Below are 21,646 nucleotides of genomic sequence, written 5' to 3'. Positions count from 1 at the left end.
CTTGGCAGGAATCTCTGTTTCTGTGGCGTTTCCATCAGTGGGAGATTGCAAGAAGGCAGGAAGGTCCCCACAGGGGAGGACCGGTGGGCTGGTTTCTTGGAATCTCCTGCACTGTGATGGGGGCCACATCTGCAGGGGGGTGGGTGGTTTCAGGCCTCAAGGGGCCTAGAATGCAGGCCTCCCACAGCCTCACCCAGCTCTGCAAGGGCCCGCTGCTGGAGGAGCTGCAAGTCAGCTGTGACCACAGCGGAGGCGGGGGCCTGCTCACTGCAGACACAATAACGGACGTCCCTCCCTGTTCTATGGGGAAAGTGGGGCACGGATGGCCTGACCGGTCACCATGCAAAATTCCTCTACTCAGAGACTCCAAGGGTGTCGTCATGATGCTCAGCATGACTCTATAGAGCAGTGTTTTAGTGCAGGAGCGAGGCTCCTCTGTCTTGAAACTCAGCCTGCAGGGCGCTGTGGGGCCAGGCCGGAGGAAGCGGTGGGCGGCAGTCAGAAGACAGGTTGGGTCTGAGTCCAGGGCCAGGCCCCTCCCCCAAGTAGGTTCCCTCAGATCTGAAAGAAGGGGCCTGTGAGATCATTAAAAAAAAAAAAAAAGTCCTTTCGAGATTCTAAAGAATCCCTCCTCACCCATTGATTGCCGGTTTGTGCTCATTTGACACAGAGGAACAGAAAACATCTTTTTTTTTTTCTTCCTGGGGGTCCAGTTTCTGTTTTAGGAAGCTGACATCTGAGCCAAACCCTTTTACTGACTTCAGGCCTCACCTTTCTCCCCTCTGCAGCCCCCTCTCCAAAAGCGAACTGCTAAGAGAGGCCACTGACCTCAAATTACTTCTCTTCACTCACCCTCCCAAAAGTCTTTACCCAGCAGTTCTTAAAACGAGTCCCTTGGGTGTGTTTGTAACTTTTTCTCTCCTTCCGGCCTGACGACTGGTGATTCTCAGGAGGGCAGGTCCCTCCCCTTGGGCTCTGAGGTTGTCGGGCAAGCTGACCACACTCCCCTGAGGGTCTCAGAACCGCACTTGAGGCCTCAGCGGAAGGCTCCTTTGCCTCCACTGTCAGAGGTTGGGCCTCAGAAGAGCCCTCCCGGGACACTGCTCCACCCCTACCTGGTGGTGTCTCCACTTTCCGGGGTCCGGGGCCCCTCTCGAGGCTGGCTTGGGGCCCCTGCTGGGGGCAGACGAGGCTCTCCCTGACGTCCTGCTGGCGACCACTCTCCCAGCTTGGCGTCGGTGGTGGCTGGGAGGAGTCAGGAGAGAGAGCTCAGTTGACCTCTGCTCTGGAAGCTCTTTGAAGATGCTCTTTACTGGGCTGGGCCCTGGAGCTAAGAAAAGCACACAGCCCGGGGGCCAGTCCCTCACGGCTCCCCGGCGCCTATGGATGGGGACTTGTTTACTTGTGCAGGTTGGGACCTTTCAAGACGACCACTTCGGGTACTTGTAACCTGAGGGTGCAGTGGGCACGCTCTGGTTGGAACACACACACGCAGGGAAGGTCGGACCCTTGGCCCTGTGGCCTGCCCCCTCCCCACCCCCGCCCCCACCTCTTGGGAAAAGCCAACAAAACCTGAAATTGTCTCCTGGGCCCCCTGCTTGGCACTGATGCACAGTGGCCCAGAGGCACACTGGAAAACTATTCATGTCTGTTTGAAATTCAACTTTAGCTGGGTGTCCTGTGTTTTTATTTGCCAAATCTGGCAGCCCCAGAGGTGGGGCTCTCTGAGCTGCCCCTGGATCCTTCAGGCCTGAATCCCTGCTCTCCCACAAGGGCAGAACCTCCCTAATACCACCCAGCAAGGACCAGGCCGCCTGGGTCACCCCCAGATCACAGGGAACGATGGGAGGAGACCCTGATGACACTGCTGAGGGTCCCTCCCAAGGGTCTGGGGACAGGCCTGTTCTGTACTTCAAATGACATGCACCCCTCCTTCTCCAGCTCAAAGGGGTTCACGTCACTGTCACAGCAACACTGTGACAGTCTGAATTCACTGCCCCCTTAACCCAGGCTCCTTTCAGCTCATTAAAAAAAGAAAAAGAATCTCTCTAGCACCTTTGCAATGCTCTCAGTTTTATCTTAAATAATCTTCCCTACCTAAACAGACATTTCTCTAACAGGCACATGAAAAGCTCAACATCACCAATTATTAGAGAAATGCAAATCAAAACTACAGCGTGATATTACCTCATGCTGGTCAGAATGGCCATCATCAAAAAGTCTACGAATGACAGATGCTGGAGAGAGTGTGGAGAAAAGGGAACCCTCCGACACTGTTGGTGGGAATGCAAATTGGTGCAACCACAATGGAAAACAGCATGGAGGTTCCTCAAAAAGCTAAAAATAGAGTTGCCAGATGATTCAGCAATCCCACTCCCGGGCATATATCCAGACAAAACTGTAACTCAAAAAGATACATTCACCGCTTTGTTCGTAGAAACATCATCTGCAATAGCCAAGACACAGAAACAGCCTCAGTGTCCACCGACAGATGAATGGGTAAAGATGTGGCACACGCATGCAACGGATGCTACTCGGCCACAGAAAGGGACGAAATCGGGCCATTTGCAGAGATGCGCATGGACCTAGGGCCTATCACACAGAGTGAAGTAAGTCAGAAAAAGAAACACCATATGATATCACTTGACATGTGGAATCTAAAATAGGACAGAAATGAACTGTTCTATGAAACAGAGACAGGCTCCTAGACATAGACTACAGACTTGCGGTTGACAAGTGGGGGAGGGATCAGGGAGGGGTGGACTGGGACTTGGGATTAGCAGATGTAAGCTGTTATACATAGGATGGGTAAACACCAAGGTCCTACTATACAGCATAGGGAACTATATTCAAGATCCTGCGAGAAACCATAATGGAAAAGAATAGGAAGGAAGAATGCATATACATGTGTAATCGAATCACTTTGCTGTAAGAGTAGAAATTAACACAGCATTTTAAATCAACCATACTTGGATTTAAAAATAAAAAGAATCCTCCCTGCAGGTTTCCTCAAACCCAGGGCACGGGGGCACAGCTTTGACTTCCAGATAACTCTCTTTTGACCCAAACAAGGACTCTGTTTCTGGTACGGAACCCATGGGTGGCTTTATTTACAGTCCACACTGGACAGTCTCTGGGCTTCTCTGATAGCTCAGTTAGTAAAGAATCCATCTGCAACGCAGGAGACCCTGGTTCGATCCCTGGGTTGGGAAGATCCCCTGTAGAAGGGAAAGGCTACCCACTCCAGTATCCTGGCCTGAAGAATGCCATGGACTGTACAGTCCATGGGGCTGCAAAGAGTCGGACACGACTGAGCGACTTTCACTCACTCACTCACTGGACAGTCTCCACCCAGAACTGTGACTGGAACTAGGATTTCAGCCTTCTCTGAGCTGCTCTTCAGTGGATAACAGGCCTGCTTGTCTGTGCTCTCTGCTGACTGGGCTTATAATAACGCTTAGGAGACCACACTTGGGTGTATAGAATAATGGTTGAGTGGAACCACACGTAAGAGCTGGGCCGCACATGGAGAACCCCCTGAGAGTCAATGGTGTTCCAAGACGGCGCCCAGGGGTAGGCAGCTCTCCAAGATCATGAGCTTTCCCGGGTGGGTGGCGGTAGGGGACAGGTGCCAAAGCCCCCTGGCAGGAGGGAGGAAGAACTGAGCTGGGCTCTTGGGAGACCTTCTCAGGTCTTCTTGGTTCAGCCACCCTTCCCGCCTCCCCTGCTCCCTCTGCTTAGGCCACACTGCAGACTTTCAGAGCAACTCCTATGGCCCCCGACGCCATCCAATCCCTCAAAATGTATCTCAACTGAAAGAGCTGGGAGCTGGGAGGAGGAGGGCAGCCATGTGCGTGCACCTGAAGCTTCCTGGGACAAACCACTGTTTCTCTACCTCTTCATCCATTTCAAACAGGGCTGGCATTTTCCCTCAGGGTCCACTGACAGGACGTGCGATTTTGATATCCCAGCCTTGGTGGATGGGGAAGGAAATGAGAATAACTTTCCTCAGGCCAAAATCATACAAGATTCTAAATCACATTCTTGGCTTTTCTTTTTTTTTTTTTCTTGGGAGCTATTTCCTTTTGGCTCTGTGGGGCTGAGTCCTTTGCTTAAAAATAATGTATTCTCTGGCCCCTCATAGAACCGATGGAGCCATGTAAGGATCCCACGGCCTCCTCATTCCGAGTCCTGCCTTAGTGCTGAGGCAATGCACAGCCATGAAGTGGGCATCATGAAAAAACCCGACGTTTGGGCCGGGGTGCTGGGACCCTGCGGGTCTTGGGTGGGGCATTAATTCCCAGCAGGGGTGAAGGTCATGTGTGAGGGGACCTGTTGGGGGTTTGGTGGCCTGGCGAGGCCAGAATGGGCTGAGGGGACAAGGTGAGCAGGTGCAGAGACCAGGGAGAAAGGGCTGGAGGAGCAGGACTGGATGGGCAGAAGGGTCAAGAGGAAGTCAGATCAGCTCTCGCTGGGGAAGGAACAAAATGGGACAGCGAGGATCAGGAGGCTCCTGCCACACGCTGCTGTTCTCTTCTTCCCTCAACCGTGGTGCTTGGTTGGCCGAGCCCAGATACGGCCTCAGAACTAGCCTCAACACAGCATTTGAGCATGTTGGCTGAAGCCGGTCTGCACCTGCCCCCTCAAGGAGGCTGAGTGAAAAGAGGAAGAGAAGGCGGTGGCCAGATCGGATGGAAAGTTCACACTGGTCCACAGAGGAGGCGAGGGCCTGGGGTGGTTGTGCTGGGCAAGGAAGGAAGAATAGAAATCTACACCACAAATGGAATCCGCGCTCATTAAATGACCCCAGGAGCGGGGAAGGATCAGGGGGAAGGGGTAGTTAGGGAGTTTGGGATGGTCATGTATGCACTGATATAACTAAAATGGATAACCAACAAGGACCTACTTATTGCACAGCACATGGGACTCTGCTCAGTGTTGCGTGGCAGCCTGGATGGGAGGGGAGTCGGGGGGAGAATGGACACATGTATGCATATGGCTGAGTCACTCGCCGTTTTCCTGAAACTATCACAGCATCGTCAATTGGCTATGTGTGCATACTTGCTAAGCTCTCTGTGACTTCATGGGCTGTAGCCCACCAGGCTCCCTTGTCCATGGGATTTTCCAGGCGAGAATACTGGAGTGGGTTGCCATTTCCTCCTCCAGGGGATCTTCCTGACTCAGGGATGGAACCTGCATCTCTTGTGTCTCCTGCACTGGCAGGCTGATTCTTTACCACTGTGCCACCTGGGGAGCCTATCCCAGTACAAAATAAAAAGTTAAAAGAATTTTTAAATAAATAAATGGCCCTGGGAAAGCCAATAAGCTGGACCCTTGGCTTCTTCACGGGAAGAACTTTTGTCCTATAAAAGGATTTTGAAGGAGAACTAAGTAAGGGTGCTGGCTTGAGGAAGAGAGAAGGCATGGGGGTGGGTGTGCGCTCAGTTGTGTCCGATTCTTTGCGACCCCATGGACTGCAGCCCACCAGGCTCCTCTGCCCGTGGAATTTTCCAGGCAAGAATACTGGAGTGGGTTGCCATTTCCTACTCCAGGGGATCTTCCTGACCCAGGGATCGAACCTGGGTCTCCTGCATTGGCAGGCAAGTTCTTTACCACTAGCGATACCTGGGAAGCCTCTGGGGGTGGGGGAAGTGATTAATATGCCTGGTATCTGTCAGGGGGAGTGAGGATGGACTGGGGGTCAGTGTAGGGGAGTCCACTGAGGCAGGAGGGCAGCAGGTGGGCTCCCAGCCAGGCCTGAATGAATGAGAGTTGGTGGAGGATGGGACCTGAAAAGTATGGCCTCAGTGCTCAGAGCAGGCTCCTGAGTGCAGCAGCAGCATGGCTCCAGCTGGCCCATCTAGAAGGGCTGGTGAGTAGCTGCTGCCTCCCCAGGGAGAGCACTGGGAAGGGCTGGTGATCTGAGGGATGAGTGCCCTGGTGGATGCCCACTGTTTTCATGCAAGGAACCAGAATTTGCCAGGGTCCAAAGCAATTGTTCTTGAAAATAACAATAACATCTACATCACCAGCAGCATCAGCCACCACTCAGCTTCCTTCACCCCTGACAACCTCCAATGACTCTACCCTACAGGTAATACCATGCCAAATCTTCCTAAAAGATAAGGCCACACTTAGAATCAGTGCAAGACAGAGGGTCACCTTGGTGGCAATTTGGGTAAAAAAAGGATGTTACTGATAAATAAGTTAACCTAAATGCAATTCTTTGGAACAGTGGTGCTGTGTTCAGTCATGCCCAACTCTTTGAGACCCCATGGACTGTAGCCTGCCAGGCTCCTCTGTTCATGGGATTTTCCAGGCAAGAGTACTGGAGCGATTATTTCCTATTCCAGGGCGTCTTCCTGACCCAGGGATTGAACCTGCATCTCCTGAGTCTCCTGCACTGGCAGGCGGGTTCTTTACCTCTGCACCACCTGGGAAGACCAGCCCTATAGAATTTGAAATCATTTTTAACTCAACAGCATTAGGTCAAATTGGCAAAAATCATTAGACCACCTAAAACCTCCACCCTGGCAGCAGAAATCTCTAGGTAAATGACTGAGCTAACCATCTTTTAAAGAAGGCATATTAATGTTTGGAGCTCTAGCAAAACACATGTAAAATAACAAATGATCAAAGATGGCAAAAAAAACCCCACCCCAAAACCCTCTAAAACTGCTGTAATCAAAAGACCCTTTTCCAGGGTAACCAAACAGCCTGGCTTTGTTCCGACTCTGTGACAGGCCTACTGCTCTGAATCAGGGATCAGACGCATTTGAATCCAATTCTGAGCAGAAAGCTCACAGATGTTTCTCATACTGGAATCTGACCTGCTCCTCTTGTTGTTTTTCCTATTTGAATGGAGAAATTGGAGTCTTATCTGATCTGTTCATATCCTTTTAATTTCCTCTTGAAAATTAAAAAAAAACTTTGTACATTTATAATTCAAAGCATATATATATTTTTCTAGCATCTAAAAAATACTTTTATTCCCCATCAGTCTCTGGTGAGCTCAACTAGAAGCTTCAAAATGTGTCTGGGGAGCTTCCCTGGTGGCTCAGTGGTAAATCTGCCTGCCAGTGCAGGAGACACGAGTTCGAGCTCTGATCCAGGAAGATCCCACAGGGCGCCTGAGAATCCAGGCCCATGCACCACAACTGTTAAGCCTGTGCTCTGGAGCCCTGGTGGCTCAGATGATAAGGAATCCGCCTGCACGGTGGGAGACCTGGGTTCGATCCCTGGGTTGAGAAGATCCCTTAGAGGAGGGCATGGCAACCCAATCCAGTATTCTTGTCTGGAGAATCCTCATGGACAGAAGAGCCTGGCAGGCTACTTGGGGTCTCAAAGAGTCGGACACAACTGCTCGACTAAGCACACTAGAGCTGGCGAGCCGCAACTGCTGAGCCCGTGTGCTGCAACTACTGAAAACTGCAAGCACCAGAGCCCGTGCTCTGCAACAAGAGAAGCCGCTCCAGCGAGAAGCCCGTGCACGGCCGCCGAGCGCAGCCTCTACTCACCGCAACCAGAGAAAAACCTGTGGAAGGGTTTTTGGGCAGAAAGACCCAGCACAGCCAAAAATAAATGAATAAAATAATTTTTTTAAATGTGTTGGGATCTCACACTAGCTTTTGCTCCTGACCGTACATTTCTAACTCAGTTCAGCCTTCTACCGTGTAACTGACCACCTCAGCAATAGAGTTGGGGCACCAGAATTTTGGTCAAAGATCTACACTGTTTCGAAAGTTCTACTTCAAAATCTCACATTTAAACGTGGCTTCCCCAGTCAGAAATCTTGCTCAAATAGCTTGCAGAGGTGAGTACTGGACACAGTGCTCTGAGAGAAGGGAGTCTGGAGGAAAAGCCCATGGTCAGGTCTGGCTGTGGTGTCCCATGCCTGAGAACCTCTGTGACATGGGGCAATGGTTGAGATCAGAGGGCTTTTCAAGAGCAGGTGTGAGGCTGAGGCCTTCCAGGGTTTGGAACTGCTGCAGTTTCATAAGATCCTAGGCAGCACCAGGCCCAGAGCTGCCCTCAGTCCCAGAGCTGCCCCCAGTTCTGGAGCTGTCCCCCCATATGCTGCCAGTTTTCTTACATGAAAAGGAAGGGCAAGGCTCAGGAGCAGCAGGTTTGCCCCCCCTGCAGACTGGAGCGTGGGTGTTTGGCAGGGACGGGAGGCAGCCATTTCTGGTATGCTGGGCCATCTGAGGGGAACTGGGATGATCTTCCAGCCTGGAGGAAAAAATGAAAAGTAGCAATCAATACAGACAGGAGCTATCTGACTGCTGACTACTGTGTAGCATCACAAACAAATACAGGAAGTGGAAGCACCTGAATGCCTTTTGTTAAGCTAGTATTGGCAGATATTGGATGTCTTTAAGAAAAAGGAAGTGCCCCTTGCCTCACTCATGTGAGCGCTTACACATTTTAAACATGGCTATTATTTTTCTAACACAGAGTTGGATCTTTTGACTTTGGGTGACACGAGAACATAACATTTCAACAAAACAATTAAAGTATCAATCTTCTAGGCTTTCCTCCAAGGATGAAGCAGATTAGTGCAGGGATGAAATCAGTCAGAAAAGATGGGGTGTGTCATAGCCCTGACAACAAGAATTACTAGGCACAGGAGTGGGAAAGAGCTTGTTCTCTGGAACACTATCTAATGGTATGTGTCGTGTCTAACGCTGCCACCTGGGTTGGTGGAGACTGGTCCACCCAGCAGATGTGCACTGGGTGCCTGTGAGAGATGGTGGCCTGGGCAAGCACATCAGAGAGGCAGGGTACCTTCACAGCAGATCCCAGGAGGGTTCTGCAGCGTGCACACAGCAACACGATACTCGCTTCCCATCTACAAGGAGACACGAGCCACCTGCTCACAGCAAGGACTTGGTGGGGACATACCATGGCAGGCCTGTCCCTGCTCTGTCCCATCAAACAGCTGTTCTTGAATGTCAGTTCCAGCAGCAAAGATAAGCAGACACCTAACTGCCCTGCAGGGCAGAAAGGCTTGTGTGTGTGAATGTGTATGTATTTCTGTGTATGTGTATAAGCGTGAGTATATATGTGTGTGTATGTACCTGTGTATATGTATGTGTGTGTGTGTGTACATGCGTATATGTAGTATATGTATGAGTGTATGTGTGTATTGGTGTGTGTGTGTGTTTCAGTGTATGTGTGTTTCGGTGTTTGTGTGTGTGACTCAGTTGGTTCTGATCTCTGGGCTGGGGTTTGCCAGGGGGCTGAAGAGGGAACATTTCCCAGCAGAGGTAGCACCACGAACAAGTAAGATGAAGCAAGAGGAGGCAAAAAGAAAGCATACCTTTATACGGCTTTGTTACAGAGAGATTTAGGGCACCCAAAAAATGCAGGCCAGAGGGAACATAGTGTCCTGGGGAGCATGTGACTTTGAGGGTGGAGATTGGAGAGTGTCAATTAAGAAGGACCTGATCGGCCAGGGTTTGAGTAGTTTGGTCTTGAAATAGGGGTTCCCAGGTGGTTCAGAGGTAAAGAATCTGCCTGGCAATGCAGGAACCATAGGTTCACTCAATCCCTGGGTCAGGAAGATTCCCTGGAGGAGGAAATGGCTACCTGCTCTAGTATTCTTTCCTGGGAAATCCCATGGACACAGGAGCCTGGTGGGCTACAGTCCATGGAGCCACAAAGAGTCAGATATGACGGAGCGACTGAGCATGCACACACTAAAGGAAATAGAAGACGCAGAAATGAGATTCCATGATGATGTGCTAGAAGGATCACTGTGTCTATGGTTCTGGAGGGCGGACTGTGGCAGGCCGAATGGTCTGCAGGCTCTGCCCAGGCTGGGGAGAAGGAGCTGGCTCAGGAGGGCAGAGAGGAGGTGCCAGAGCCAGGGGAAGGGGTGGCTGGGCACCCTGGGGTGGGATCCTGGCTCCATGTCTGGGAGTATTAACTCCATTCCCTGAAGCAGGGGGCTCAGAAGACAAGGGTGTTCACCTGGGAGGTACTGATCTGGGGGTGATGGGACACACGTACACTGGGGGCAAGAGTGGGCTGGGGTGGGATCTGGGCGTCAGCAGCGTGTAAGGGCAACCAGAGGACCAGCAGGATAGGATGGGGACCTCAACACAGGATGGGGCCTGCACCACCATGTTTCAGGAGGAAGAGGGCGGAGAACTGGGGACCAGCACATAGCGGCCACGAGGCAGAAGTTCCAGAGCTCCCAGGAGGGTGGTCAGCAGGGTCTGGGAGGTCATGGGCATGATGTGGCAGCATTAACTTGAGGAAGTCACCGCCAGACCATGTGGGCTTCAAAGAGGAGGATGGCCCAGGGAAGTAGCCAGAGGGCCAGAAGGTAAGGGAGCCCAGGAGACATGGAGCCTGGGGACAGGCCTTGGGGAGGGGGTCGGGAGGTGCCGTCATATGCAGGATGATGGAGAGTCCCGTATTGCACAGGGGCGACTGTAGTCGTTATTTTCAACCTTTCTTTTCTTGATTTTAAAACCAGCATTTATCGTGAGAAATCAAGAAAACATGGAAAACAGATTGCCCCGTCCTCCCAATACCTAGACACAACTCCTATTAACATTTGATATCTTCTCTTATTTTATTTGGTATCTTCTTTTAAAAGAGCAAATATACGCCTAAAAAACAAACAAACAAAAAACCACACTCAAAACTTGGGATTGCTATATTTGGCCAGCAGGTTCAGTTCAGTTCAGTTCAGTTCAGTCGCTCAGTCGTGTCCGACTCTTTGCGACCCCATGAATCGCAGCACGCCAGGCGTCCCTGTCCATCAGCAACTCCCGGAGTTCACTCAGATTCACGTCCATTGAGTCAGTGATGCCATCCAGCCATCTCATCCTCTGTCGTCCCCTTCTCCTCCTGCCCCCAATCCCTCCCAGCATCAAAGTCTTTTCCAGTGAGTCAACTCTTCGCATGAGGTGGCCAAAGTACTGGAGTTTCAGCTTTAGCATCCTTCCTTCCAAAGAAATCCCAGGGCTCATCTCCTTTAGGATGGACTGGTTGGATCTCCTTGCAGTGCAAGGGACTCTCAAGAGTCTTCTCCAACACCACAGTTCAAAAGCATCAATTCTTTGGCGCTCAGCCTGCAGGTTAGATCCACACTATTTCATAATTTGCTTTTTCACTTGGTAGCATCTTGTGAGGCTCTTCCCATGCACTAAATATTCTTCTAAAATGTTATTTTCAATACATTTTGTGTGGATAATAATTTAACCAGCCTCCTGCTTTGGGCATTTAAATGATTTTTCAGTAACTCCTGCTGTGTGCATGTATGTATCTGATTATCTCAGTGTAAACCCCTAGGAATGGGATTACTGACTGCAAAAGTACTAGCATCTGGAATGCATGTAATGCATATTGTCACTAAGATTCTTGCTTTATCTACACATCTGGCATCACTAGGTTATCAGAGGACACTGGTTGGGAACGGAGACTCATGTAATGTTTTTAAAGAGGCGATCTGAAGATCCTGCATCTTACCTTTGTGCTGCCTGCCTGAGGGGAACCCCTATGCTCTGCCATCACCTACTTACTGAATTATGAGCACTGTCTCTCTTCCCTACTAGGTAGCTTGCTCTGTGTGCTCCTGAGGGCAGGGACCACATTGTTTATTTTTGCACCTCTAGCAACTTTCCTAAAGGAAATCAGTCCTGAATATTCACTGGAAGGACTGATGCTGAAGCTGAAACTCTTAATATTTTGGCCACTTGATGTGAAGAACTGACTCATTTGAAAAGACCCTGATGCTGGGAAAAATTGAAGGCGGGAAGAGAAGAGGACAACAGAGGATGAGATGGTTGGATGGCATCACCAACTCAATGGACATGAGTTTAAGCTCTGGGAGTTGGTGATGGACAGGGAAGCCGGTGTACTGTAGTCCATGGGGTCGAAGAGAGTCAGACACAACTAAGTGACTGAACTGAACTGGGCAATTGGCACTCGGAAGTGTTATAAATGTTTGTTAAATTGGCCTAACGGATGGAGTTGGTTATGGGGCAATGGCTTCGTTGGAATCAGAAGGTTCAGGGACTTCCCTGGCGGTCCACTGGTTAGGACTCCACCCCAGGGGGTACAGGTTTGACTCCTGGTCGGGGAATTTCAGGAAAATGAAGGGCTCTCATTCCTTGCAGGGAACACTTCCACAAGTCAGGGGAATGCCATGTGTGCTCCCCAGGCAGGGAAGAATGTCCTCTTTTTCCTCTCCATAAGGTAGAACATTTGACCCAATTCACTGTGCCCATTGGTTGGATCTTGTATTTATTAGATTATCTTTGCCCTCCTTCCTGATTAAACATGCATAAGTTATTGTTGCCTCTCTGTAAAGCCAGGGTTTTAGTAACTTAAAAAAATTTTTTTAATGATAATTCAGTGTCCTCTTTCCCATCTCAAACAAGATGAATTTTATTAGTTCCTCTTACTTCTTCCATTCAAAAAGATATTATATTTATAAACTGGGTCTACTCGTAGTCGATACTTGGCTATGGTCTGAATCAAAAGGTCGAGTACAAAACTTCTTAGATATAAATGACATTTGGGGGACAATTAGGGAATATTTATATGCTCGTATTTTTAAATTAATGTTAACTTTTTAGGGTGTGACTATATGGTTAACAATTATGGGCTTCCCTGCTAGGTCAGCTGGTAAAGAATCCACCTGCAATGCAGGAGACCCTGGTTTGATTCGTGAGTTGGGAAGATCTCCTGGAGAAAGGAATGGCTACTCATTCCAATATTCTAGCCTGGAGAATTCTATGGACTGTATAGTCCATAGGGTTGCCAAGAGTCAGACACGACTGATTGACTTTCACTTTCATGTGGTTAAACAAAAGGATATTCTTATTCTTTGGAGATGTGGGCTGAAAATATGCTACCTGCTTTCAACAACTCAGCAAACAAAAAATGTGTATGTGTGTAAATTATATTTTATGCACAGAACGAGAGCAAGAGAGTGAGAAAGCAAGAGAGCACAATTATTGCAGGATGCTAACAGCTGGAAGCTCTTTATTGTTAATAATTCTTTCAACTTTGCTGTAGGTTAAAACATATTGGTTGTAGGTTAAAGAGAAAAAGGCATATTAGTTTAGACATTAATAATGAAAAATAAAAACCCTGAAATATGAAACACATGGTAACTAGCTGTGAAGTCAAATCAAACAGATCTCAGCACTGGTCCACAGCATGGGCCCTGAAATATTCGCAGGTCAGGTCCTGGACGGGCAGTCAAACTCCACCAGGTCTGGGTGCAGGGTCTCTGGCGTTCCTTAGCACTCATGCACCCAGATCTAACAGGGCAGGTGCTTCTGCGTTCTGTCTGCTGCTGTAGCCCCGGTGCCTGGTTGTTTGTTACAAATGACTATAAAGCAAACCTGGAAACAAGCAAACTGCTCAGCTATAGGGGATAATGAAGCAGAATTTATTATATTCGTTTGAAATACTTTAGGGCCAATAATTGAAAGAGGAGAGTGAAAAAGTTGGCTTAAAGCTCAATATTCAGAAACAAAGATCATGGTATCCAGTCCCATCACTTCATGGCCAATAGATGGGGAAACAGTGGACACAGTGTCAGACTTTATTTTTTGGGGCTCCAAAATCACTGCAGATGGTGATTGCAGCCATGAAATTAAAAGACGCTTACTCCTTGGAAGAAAAGTTATGACCAACCTAGACAGCATATTGAAAAGCAGAGACATTACTTTGTCAACAAAGGTCCATCTAGTCAAGGCTATGGTTTTTTCCAGTGGTCATGTATGGATGTGAGAGTTGGACTGTGAAGAAAGCTGAGTGCCGAAGAATTGATGCTTTTGAACCGCGGTGTTGGAGAAGACTCTTGAGAGTCCCTTGGACTGCAAGGAGATCCAACCAGTCCATCCTAAAGGAAATCAGTTCTGAATATTCATTGGAAGGACTGATGCTGAAGCTGAAATTCTAATACTTTGGCTACCTGATGTGAAGAGCTGACTCATTTGAAAAGACCCTGATGCTGGGAAAGATTGAGGGCAGCAGGAGAAGGGGATGACAGAGGATGAGATGGTTGGATGGTGTCACTGACTCAATGGACATGGGTTTGGGTGAACCTCGGGAGTTGGTGATGGACAGGGAGGCCTGGTGTGGTGCAGTCCACAGGGTCACAAAGAGTCGGACACGACTGAGCGACTGAACTGAACGGCCAATAATTGTTGCGTGAACAAATGTAGGTTTTTGCCTGCTCTCCATAGTCCCTTTTATGTGCACCTATTTCCCTCCAGTGTTCTGTCTAGAAAGGTGAAGAGGTCACCCAGACCTCCAAAGAGGCCCAAGCTGGACTGCCTGGTCTAGGTTCCCTAAGAGTCCACAGGGGTGTGGTCCTTGGATTCCCAGGGAGACCAGAGGCTCTGGGTAACCAGACTAGATTTGTTTATATAAACAGGGTTGGAGCAAGGCTATGAAGAATGAATAAAGGCTTGGCAGCCAAAACTGCATATAGTTCTTTTAAAAAATCCTCTAGAAAACGAGGCTGGTGGCATCTTAAACTGTGACACTCCTTCCCAACAAAGGGCCTGGTGCTGCGGTGAGGGGCTGCAGAAAAGACTGAGTCTCCTCTCTGGGTAGACATCCTGCCCCTTTCTGGTCTTTTCCTTCAGAATAAACACTGGCCATCACCAGGCTTCTCCTAGATAAAAGCTGTAAGTGTCTTGGAGACCCTGAGAATCATGGCGGGGAAGAGGGAGACTTGACCTCTGTCCTTTCAAAAAATCCCCCAAAGATGAATAATAAAGAGAGAAATACTTTATAGTGTGAACATTTTATTGTGACTTCTTAAATACGTACATCTTTCACTGCAGTTCATCAAAACAAAGCTTAGGAAAATAAATCCCTGCCTCCTTTAGCCCGGACTTACGCTGGGTACCCGGTCCTGTGGCCGCTGGGGGTGACAGGCCGGCGCAGGGGCTCCGGGCCGCCCCACTGCACGCCAGCCGTCCCCTTCCGCCTCGCCTTCCCCGTGTTGGTCATGATCTGGTGGAAGCAAAGAGGAAACAGGGCTGGAGAGGCCATCTGGCTGAGAGCAGACCACACCTTCTAACTCACTGTATTTAACACATTCACCGATAGGAATAAGAGACTTTGCAATAAGTGAGGAAGGGTCACGACACAGATTATTCAGATAAACAGAAAATGTCAGGAAAGATCTCTTTAGCTTGCATATTATACTATCTAGCAGTATAAATTTAAAAAAAAATCAAACCATGGAAAAAGGGGAAGAAAAGAGTTGATATAGTAACTTATCACATCTCTGGAGTATACTGACTTTTGAAAGTGAGAAGGGAAAAAAAAGATGGACAGATTTGGTTTCATAAAAAATTAACACTTCCATATATAAAGTATTTGAATCATAAACCAAATTAACAGGTAAAACAATGAACTGGGAAGAAATACTTGTAGCACAGTTAACAGGTTAAACGTTAAGATTTTCATTAGATACAGAATTCTTATAAATCAGTTAAGTAAAACACCATACAGATAATAGGGCAAAGATTTTGAATAGCCAAGTCACAAAATAAAAAGTATCACCAGTCAAGAGAAGAAAAAAATCATCAACTTTACAAGTAAGTAAAAACTACAGTTTCACAAAAAACCATATCATTCTTAAATTATTAAATGAGTGACAATTAAAGAAATTACCCCATCTGCTTCTGGCAACAGTTTAAGATGTCAGTGGCATGGAAATTAGAGACAGTGCTTTTGGAAAGTAATTTGGCATATCAAGAGTCATTGAAATCTTCATATCCTTGGGTGTTAAACTCTAGAGTGTTAGTTGCTCAGTTGTGTCTGACTCTTTGTGATCTCACCGACTGTAGCCTGCCAGGGTTCTGTCTCCATGGGATTCTCCAGGCAAGAATACTGGAGTGGGTTGCCATTCCCTTCTCCAGGGGAGCTTCCAGACCCAGGGATTGAACCTGGGTCTCCTGCTTTGCAGGCAGATTCTTTACCGTCTGAGCCACCAAGAAAGTCCCTAGAGGAGGACTCCAAAATATGGAAGTTGTTAAATACAGCTGTTTGTTACAAAATCACTGTAGAGTAAAACGGCAACAATCTGTCTAGTAACAGGGTAGCAATGAAGAAAAATATGGCATATTCATCTGAAATATTATATGGCCATTTACAAGGATAACGACTAGGTTATGAAGAAAAATGTTTATTTAAAACATTGTAAGTCAGGTTATAACATGGTACATAAATGACGCTTTCCATTATGCTAAAAGTACACAAAAAGACTGGAAGGAAAGGAACACTAACGCTTATAGTGGCCACATAGGACAGTGAACCAAGAATGATTTTTTTCTATTTTCTGTAACATAGCTATGTTAATAACTAAGAAAATTTGTTTAAAAAGGAAATCACTTTTTTGGTGAAATCTGAATGAAGTCTGTGGATTGTGCCAACATCGACCTACAGTTTACTACAGTTGCCACTGGGGATGCTGAGTGCAGGGTGTCTGGCACTTCTCTACTACTGTTGCAACTTCCTGTGAGTCTATAATTATTTACAAATAAAATGTAAAAAAAAAAAAATCAGAAGGATTTCCCTGGTGGTCCAGTGGCTAAGACTCTGTGCTCCCAGTGCAGGTGGTCTGGGTTCAATACCCAGTCAGGGAACTAGATCCCACATGATGCAACTAGGAGTTCACATGCCGCAATTTAAGACCCAGCACGGGCAAAGAAACAAATAATTATTTTTAAAAAATCAGAAAATATATGAATGGGAGTTACATCTTCGACTTCTTGATTTTTGGTTGAAAGTTATTTGGGTTTATCTAGTATTTGAGGTTCAGTTCAGTTCAGTCGCTCAGTGGTGTCCAACTCTTTGTGACCGCATGGACTACAGCATGTCAGGCCTCCCTGCCCATCACCAACTCCCAGAGTTTACTCAAACTCATGTCCATTGAGTCAGAGATGCCATCCAACCATCTCATCCTCTGTCATCCCCTTCTCATCCTGCCTTCAATCTTTCCCAGCGTCAGGGTCTTTTCCAAGGAGTCAGCTCTTCGCATCAGGTAGCCAAAATATTGGAGTTTTACCTTCAACATCAGTCCTTCCAATGAATTTTCAGGACTGATTTCCTTTAGGATGGACTGGTTGGATCTCCTTGCAGTCCAAGGGACTCTCAAGAGTCTTCTCCAACACCACAGTTCAAAAGCATCAATTCTTCAGTGCTCAGCTTTCTTTATATATTTTTTTCATATTTGAGGCAGGAAGAAGAAAAAAGGGCCAGTTTCCAGTGGGAGGGAATAACCAGGTCTCAGTTGTGCTGTGGGGACAGCCAGCAGCTGGAGGGGCGGGCAGGGCAGGGTGGTGAGGGGAGGGGGGCGGAGCGGGGAGGGGAGAAAGGCAGGGGAGAGGAGATGGGAGGCCTCCACCCTTGTGTAGGAAACTATGGGCCACAAGCTTCCCAAGTAAGAGCTAGTGCAGCTTCATCCCCCTTGTCCTGTGAGATACGCAAAAGAAGGCTATCCTACCTGCCATCACTAGCACTGCCCTCCTCTGTCTGCTGCTCCTCCCGTTTCCCTTCTGACCCGCTGTCCCCGTCGTCAGAGCAGGTTCCTTAAGTCCGATATTCAGTGGTACCTTAGGATCCCCTGGGCCTTCTCTTTCCCCCTCCCTTATGCCAGTTGGACACCTGGGTCCTTCCACAGGGGCTAGGAGAGGAAGGCTAGGGCTTAAGCGCTGGAGAAGGGAGATGGCGAGTGTGTGGGTTGCTCGCCCCATGCCTCCTCCCTGCTCCACTGTCCTTCCCAGGTCACCCTTCCAACTCCGTTCTCAGGAGAGAGGACACAGCTCATACTCGTGTTTCAGCCTTTGGAACCGCCCTCCCCCATCACACCATTTCCCTAAAACTTCACAGGCCTAAGAAATCACCTAAGGTGGGTGGCATCTGTCCTCTCCAGTGGATGGGGAAGGGCTTCCCAGGTGGCACTACTGGTAAAGGCCCCGCCTGCCAATGCAGGAGACATAAGAGATACAAGTTCCAGCCGTGCGTCGGGAAGATCCCCTGGAGGAGGGCATGGCAACCCACTCCAGTATTCTTGCCTGGAGAATCCCATGGACAGAAGAGCCTGGTGGGCTACAGTCCGTAGGATCGAAAAGAGTCAGACACGACTGAAGCGACTTAGCATGCACACACCCATGCACTGGATGAGGAAACTGGGTCAGCCTGTGGGCAGAATCGCCCGGTGTGTCCATCACAAGGCCTGAGGAAGGGTCCCTGGTGAAGAGCGTTGGTATGAGGGCCCAGAATGACTGCCTTAGGTGCTGGGTATCTCAGAGGAGCCCAGAGGGCTTGTTTCCTATTTACCTCTCAACCCCCTGTGCTTGTGTGGAGCTCCAGGGCCCTCTCTGGGTTCCTCGGCTGCAAAGGAGCCTTTTGGGGATGGAAAGGTCTTAAAGCATATCTGTCTATACTGAGTTCCACAGAAATGCTTCAGGGGGTGCTGGGAGAGAAGGGAAAGGGTTCCCAACAACCACCCTCCCCATCACAGAACTCAGCACCCATCTGGGTTATACATGGAGACGCTGTCTGAAAAAACATTCTGCTACAAAAAAAAAAAAAAAAAAGAGAGACCATATTTAACCACACACACACACACACACAAACCCAAAAAATGCAGCATGTGATTTAGCTGAATATAATTTGCTCTGTCAATCCTAAAGGAAATCAACTCTGAATATTCATTGGAAGGGCTGATGCTGAAGCTTCAATACTTTGGCCACCTGATTAGAAGAGCCAACTCACTGGAAAAGACCCTCATGCTGGGAAAGATTGAAGGCAAAAAAAGGGCAGCAGAGGGTGAGATAGTTGGATGGTATTGCCGATTCAATGGACAGGAGTTTGAGCAAACTCCAGGAGATAGCGAAGGAGAGGGAAGCCTGGCCTGCTGCAGTCCATGCTCAGTCCATGACTGAGTGACTGAATAACAACAACAATTTGTTCTGTAGCAAAAGATGGTCAACATGTACCAATTTAGGTAAAAAAAAAATTTCCCGGTACTAGTTTTTGAGTACTGGTGAAATCACTTAAAGCAATTATGGCATGTTCTAAACAGCATGCATTTTTGTAAGAAAATACAGGCACACAACACATCTGTCTATCTATACACACAGAGAAAGTCCTGGAAGCTGAAGGAGACGCTGCTAGCTGTCCACTCAATACTCATTCTCTCTCTCTTGACCAACAGCCCTCTGATTTTGTTGGCCCAGAAATGTGCCTACTTAAAAACACCTTTCCAGACCCCCTTGCAGCTAAGGGCCATGGGACCCAGCTCTGACCAGTAAGCAGTAAATGGAGGTCTCCAGATGGAGCTTTGGAACCCTAGCAATGTGTTCAAACAGTCACATGTTTTTGTAAAATTTGCAAAAGTAGCAAGTTTTAATTGCAGTCATGTCAATCCTGCTTATTTAACTTATATGCAGAGTACATCATGAGAAACGCTGGGCTAGAAGAAGTACAAGCTGGTATCAAGATTGCTGGGAGAAATATCAATAACCTCAGATATGCAGATGACACCACCCTTATGGCAGAAAGTGAAGAGGAACTAAAAACCCTCTTGATGAAAGTGAAAGAGGAGAGTGAAAAAGCTGGCTTAAAGCTCAACACTCAGAAAACGAAGATCATGGCATCCGGTCCCATCACTTCATGGGAAATAGATGGGGAAACAGTGGAAACAGTGTCAGACTTTATTTTTTTGGGCTCCAAAATCACTGCAGATGGTGATTGCAGCCATGAAATTAAAAGACGCCTACTCCCTGGAAGGAAACTTATGACTAACCTAGATAGCATATTGAAAAGCAGAGACACTACTTTGCCAACAAAGGTCCGTCTAGTCAAGGCTATGGTTTTTCCTGTGGTGATGTATGAATGTGAGAGTTGGACTGTGAAGAAAGCTGAGCGCCGAAGAATTGATGCTTTTGAACTGTGGTGTTGGAGAACACTCTTGAGAATCCCTTGGACTGCAAGGAGATCCAACCAGTCCATTCTGAAGGAGATCAGTCCTGGGTGTTCATTGGAAGGACTGATGCTAAAGCTGAAACTCCAGTACTTTGGCTGCCTCATGCCGAGAGTTGACTCATTGGAAAAGACTCTGATGCTGGGAGGGATTAGGGGCAGGAGGAAAAGGGGACGACAGAGGATGAGATGGCTGGATGGCATCACCGATGGACGTGAAATTTGAGTGAACTCCTGGAGTTGGTGATGGACAGAGAGGCCTGGCATGCTGCGATTTATGGGGTTGCAGAGTCGGACACGACTGAGTGACTGAACTGAACTGAACTGAACTGAACTGAAGAGCGCTGTTCCTTTCTACTCCAACGTCTGCTATTATACCTCCCCACACGGTATTAGAATGCCCAAAGACAATTTGGAACTTAGCTAAGGGGTTGTTGAACCCAGGTGACATACAATTTGGGTTTAATGAGAAGTATCATTCTCAGTCGCTTCTGTGCATAGCCAAACAATGGTGAGCTGTCCTGGTGTAGAAGCTACTATAAGGAATTCCCCAGGTCATCAGAGTATTTATGAAGAGTTGGTGCGCAAGGAAACTTGAAGTGTCCCTAGTCTTCCATTTTCAGAAGTTCGAGGAAGGTTTTCTCAAATTTAATAGAAATCCTAAAAATTTATATAGCATTACCAAGAACTAAATGTGAAGTCGAGAGAAAAATGTCTAATCTCTCAATAATAAGAAATAAAACTTCTTTTCTTTCACTGTAGAAAATATTACAAACTCCTCACATACGTAGAAGCAATCAAAGAGCATAAAACAAAAAATATCCAGAAAGAAAACAAGAAGCATGAGTGGAGTCCTACCCCAAGGCCACAGGTGCAAGGCCTCGCACCAAGGCCTCAGAAGTGGAGCTCAGAACCCAGGTCCCCTCTGAAGTGGACGGAGCCCCTTTGTAACCACTGCCAAAAGCCCCGGTGATCATCACCAGCAGGCTTCCTGACCCCAAATTAGGCAAAGATGCCCACCCTGGTAGTCACCCTACAGTGCCCTAACCAATCACCTAATGCCAACCTTCCAGCAGGAATTTTCTTTGTTTTGAGGCTATAAAAGTTGACTACTAACCCACGAAAACTGTCAACTCTCCCTGGTCTGTCAGGAGGTTGGTCCACTGCGCTCGCAGTGCCCACATTATCTCTGCTCTTTGTTCTTAATAAAATCACTCCCTTCTGAAATGCTCTGTATCTGGAAATTCTTTTCCAACCCATGCAGATTATCTCAATAGCGTGTGGCAAGCCACTAGTTAACAAAACATTATTTTTCTGATGTTGGTATCTGTCATTTTTTTTTTCCTTTAACTACTTAAAAAAATGGAACTACAGTTGATTTACAATGTTGTGTTAGTTTCAGGTAGACAGTAAAGTGATTCAGTTATACATATATATATATTCCTTTTTAGATTCTTTTCTATTATAGGCTATTATAAGATACTGGGTCTAAGTTCTCTGTGCCATATGGTAAATCTTTGTTGGTTATCGACTCATCAATTCTTAAAATTTAAATTTGTGATTTATTTCTCTAATTCTCACTCTGGATACTCGCTTTAATACCTAAACTTTATAGTGTGTTGTTTTACAGAAGGCCTCCACAACCCTGTGACTGGAGGGCCCACAAAAC

General features: G+C 47.6%; 1 protein-coding gene across 1 annotated transcript in view; it reads right to left on the bottom strand.

Moving 5' to 3' along the window:
- ARMC9 (armadillo repeat containing 9) overlaps positions 1-21,646 on the bottom strand; it is a 183,007-nt gene that overhangs the window by 10,849 nt on the left and 150,512 nt on the right. Inside the window, exons 21-23 of the mRNA XM_069578574.1 lie at positions 14,879-14,994; positions 8,093-8,229; positions 1,116-1,245 (exon numbers count right to left, since the gene is read on the bottom strand). Of these exons, the coding sequence (XP_069434675.1) occupies positions 1,116-1,245; positions 8,093-8,229; positions 14,879-14,994 (383 nt within the window). The remainder of the gene's footprint in view (positions 1-1,115; positions 1,246-8,092; positions 8,230-14,878; positions 14,995-21,646) is intronic.

The sequence above is a fragment of the Ovis canadensis genome, chromosome 2 (assembly GCF_042477335.2).
Source record: "Ovis canadensis isolate MfBH-ARS-UI-01 breed Bighorn chromosome 2, ARS-UI_OviCan_v2, whole genome shotgun sequence".
NCBI lineage: Eukaryota > Metazoa > Chordata > Mammalia > Artiodactyla > Bovidae > Ovis > Ovis canadensis.
The sequence above is the reverse complement of the archived record's forward strand: the minus strand, read 5'-3'. Positions and strand labels throughout refer to the sequence as shown.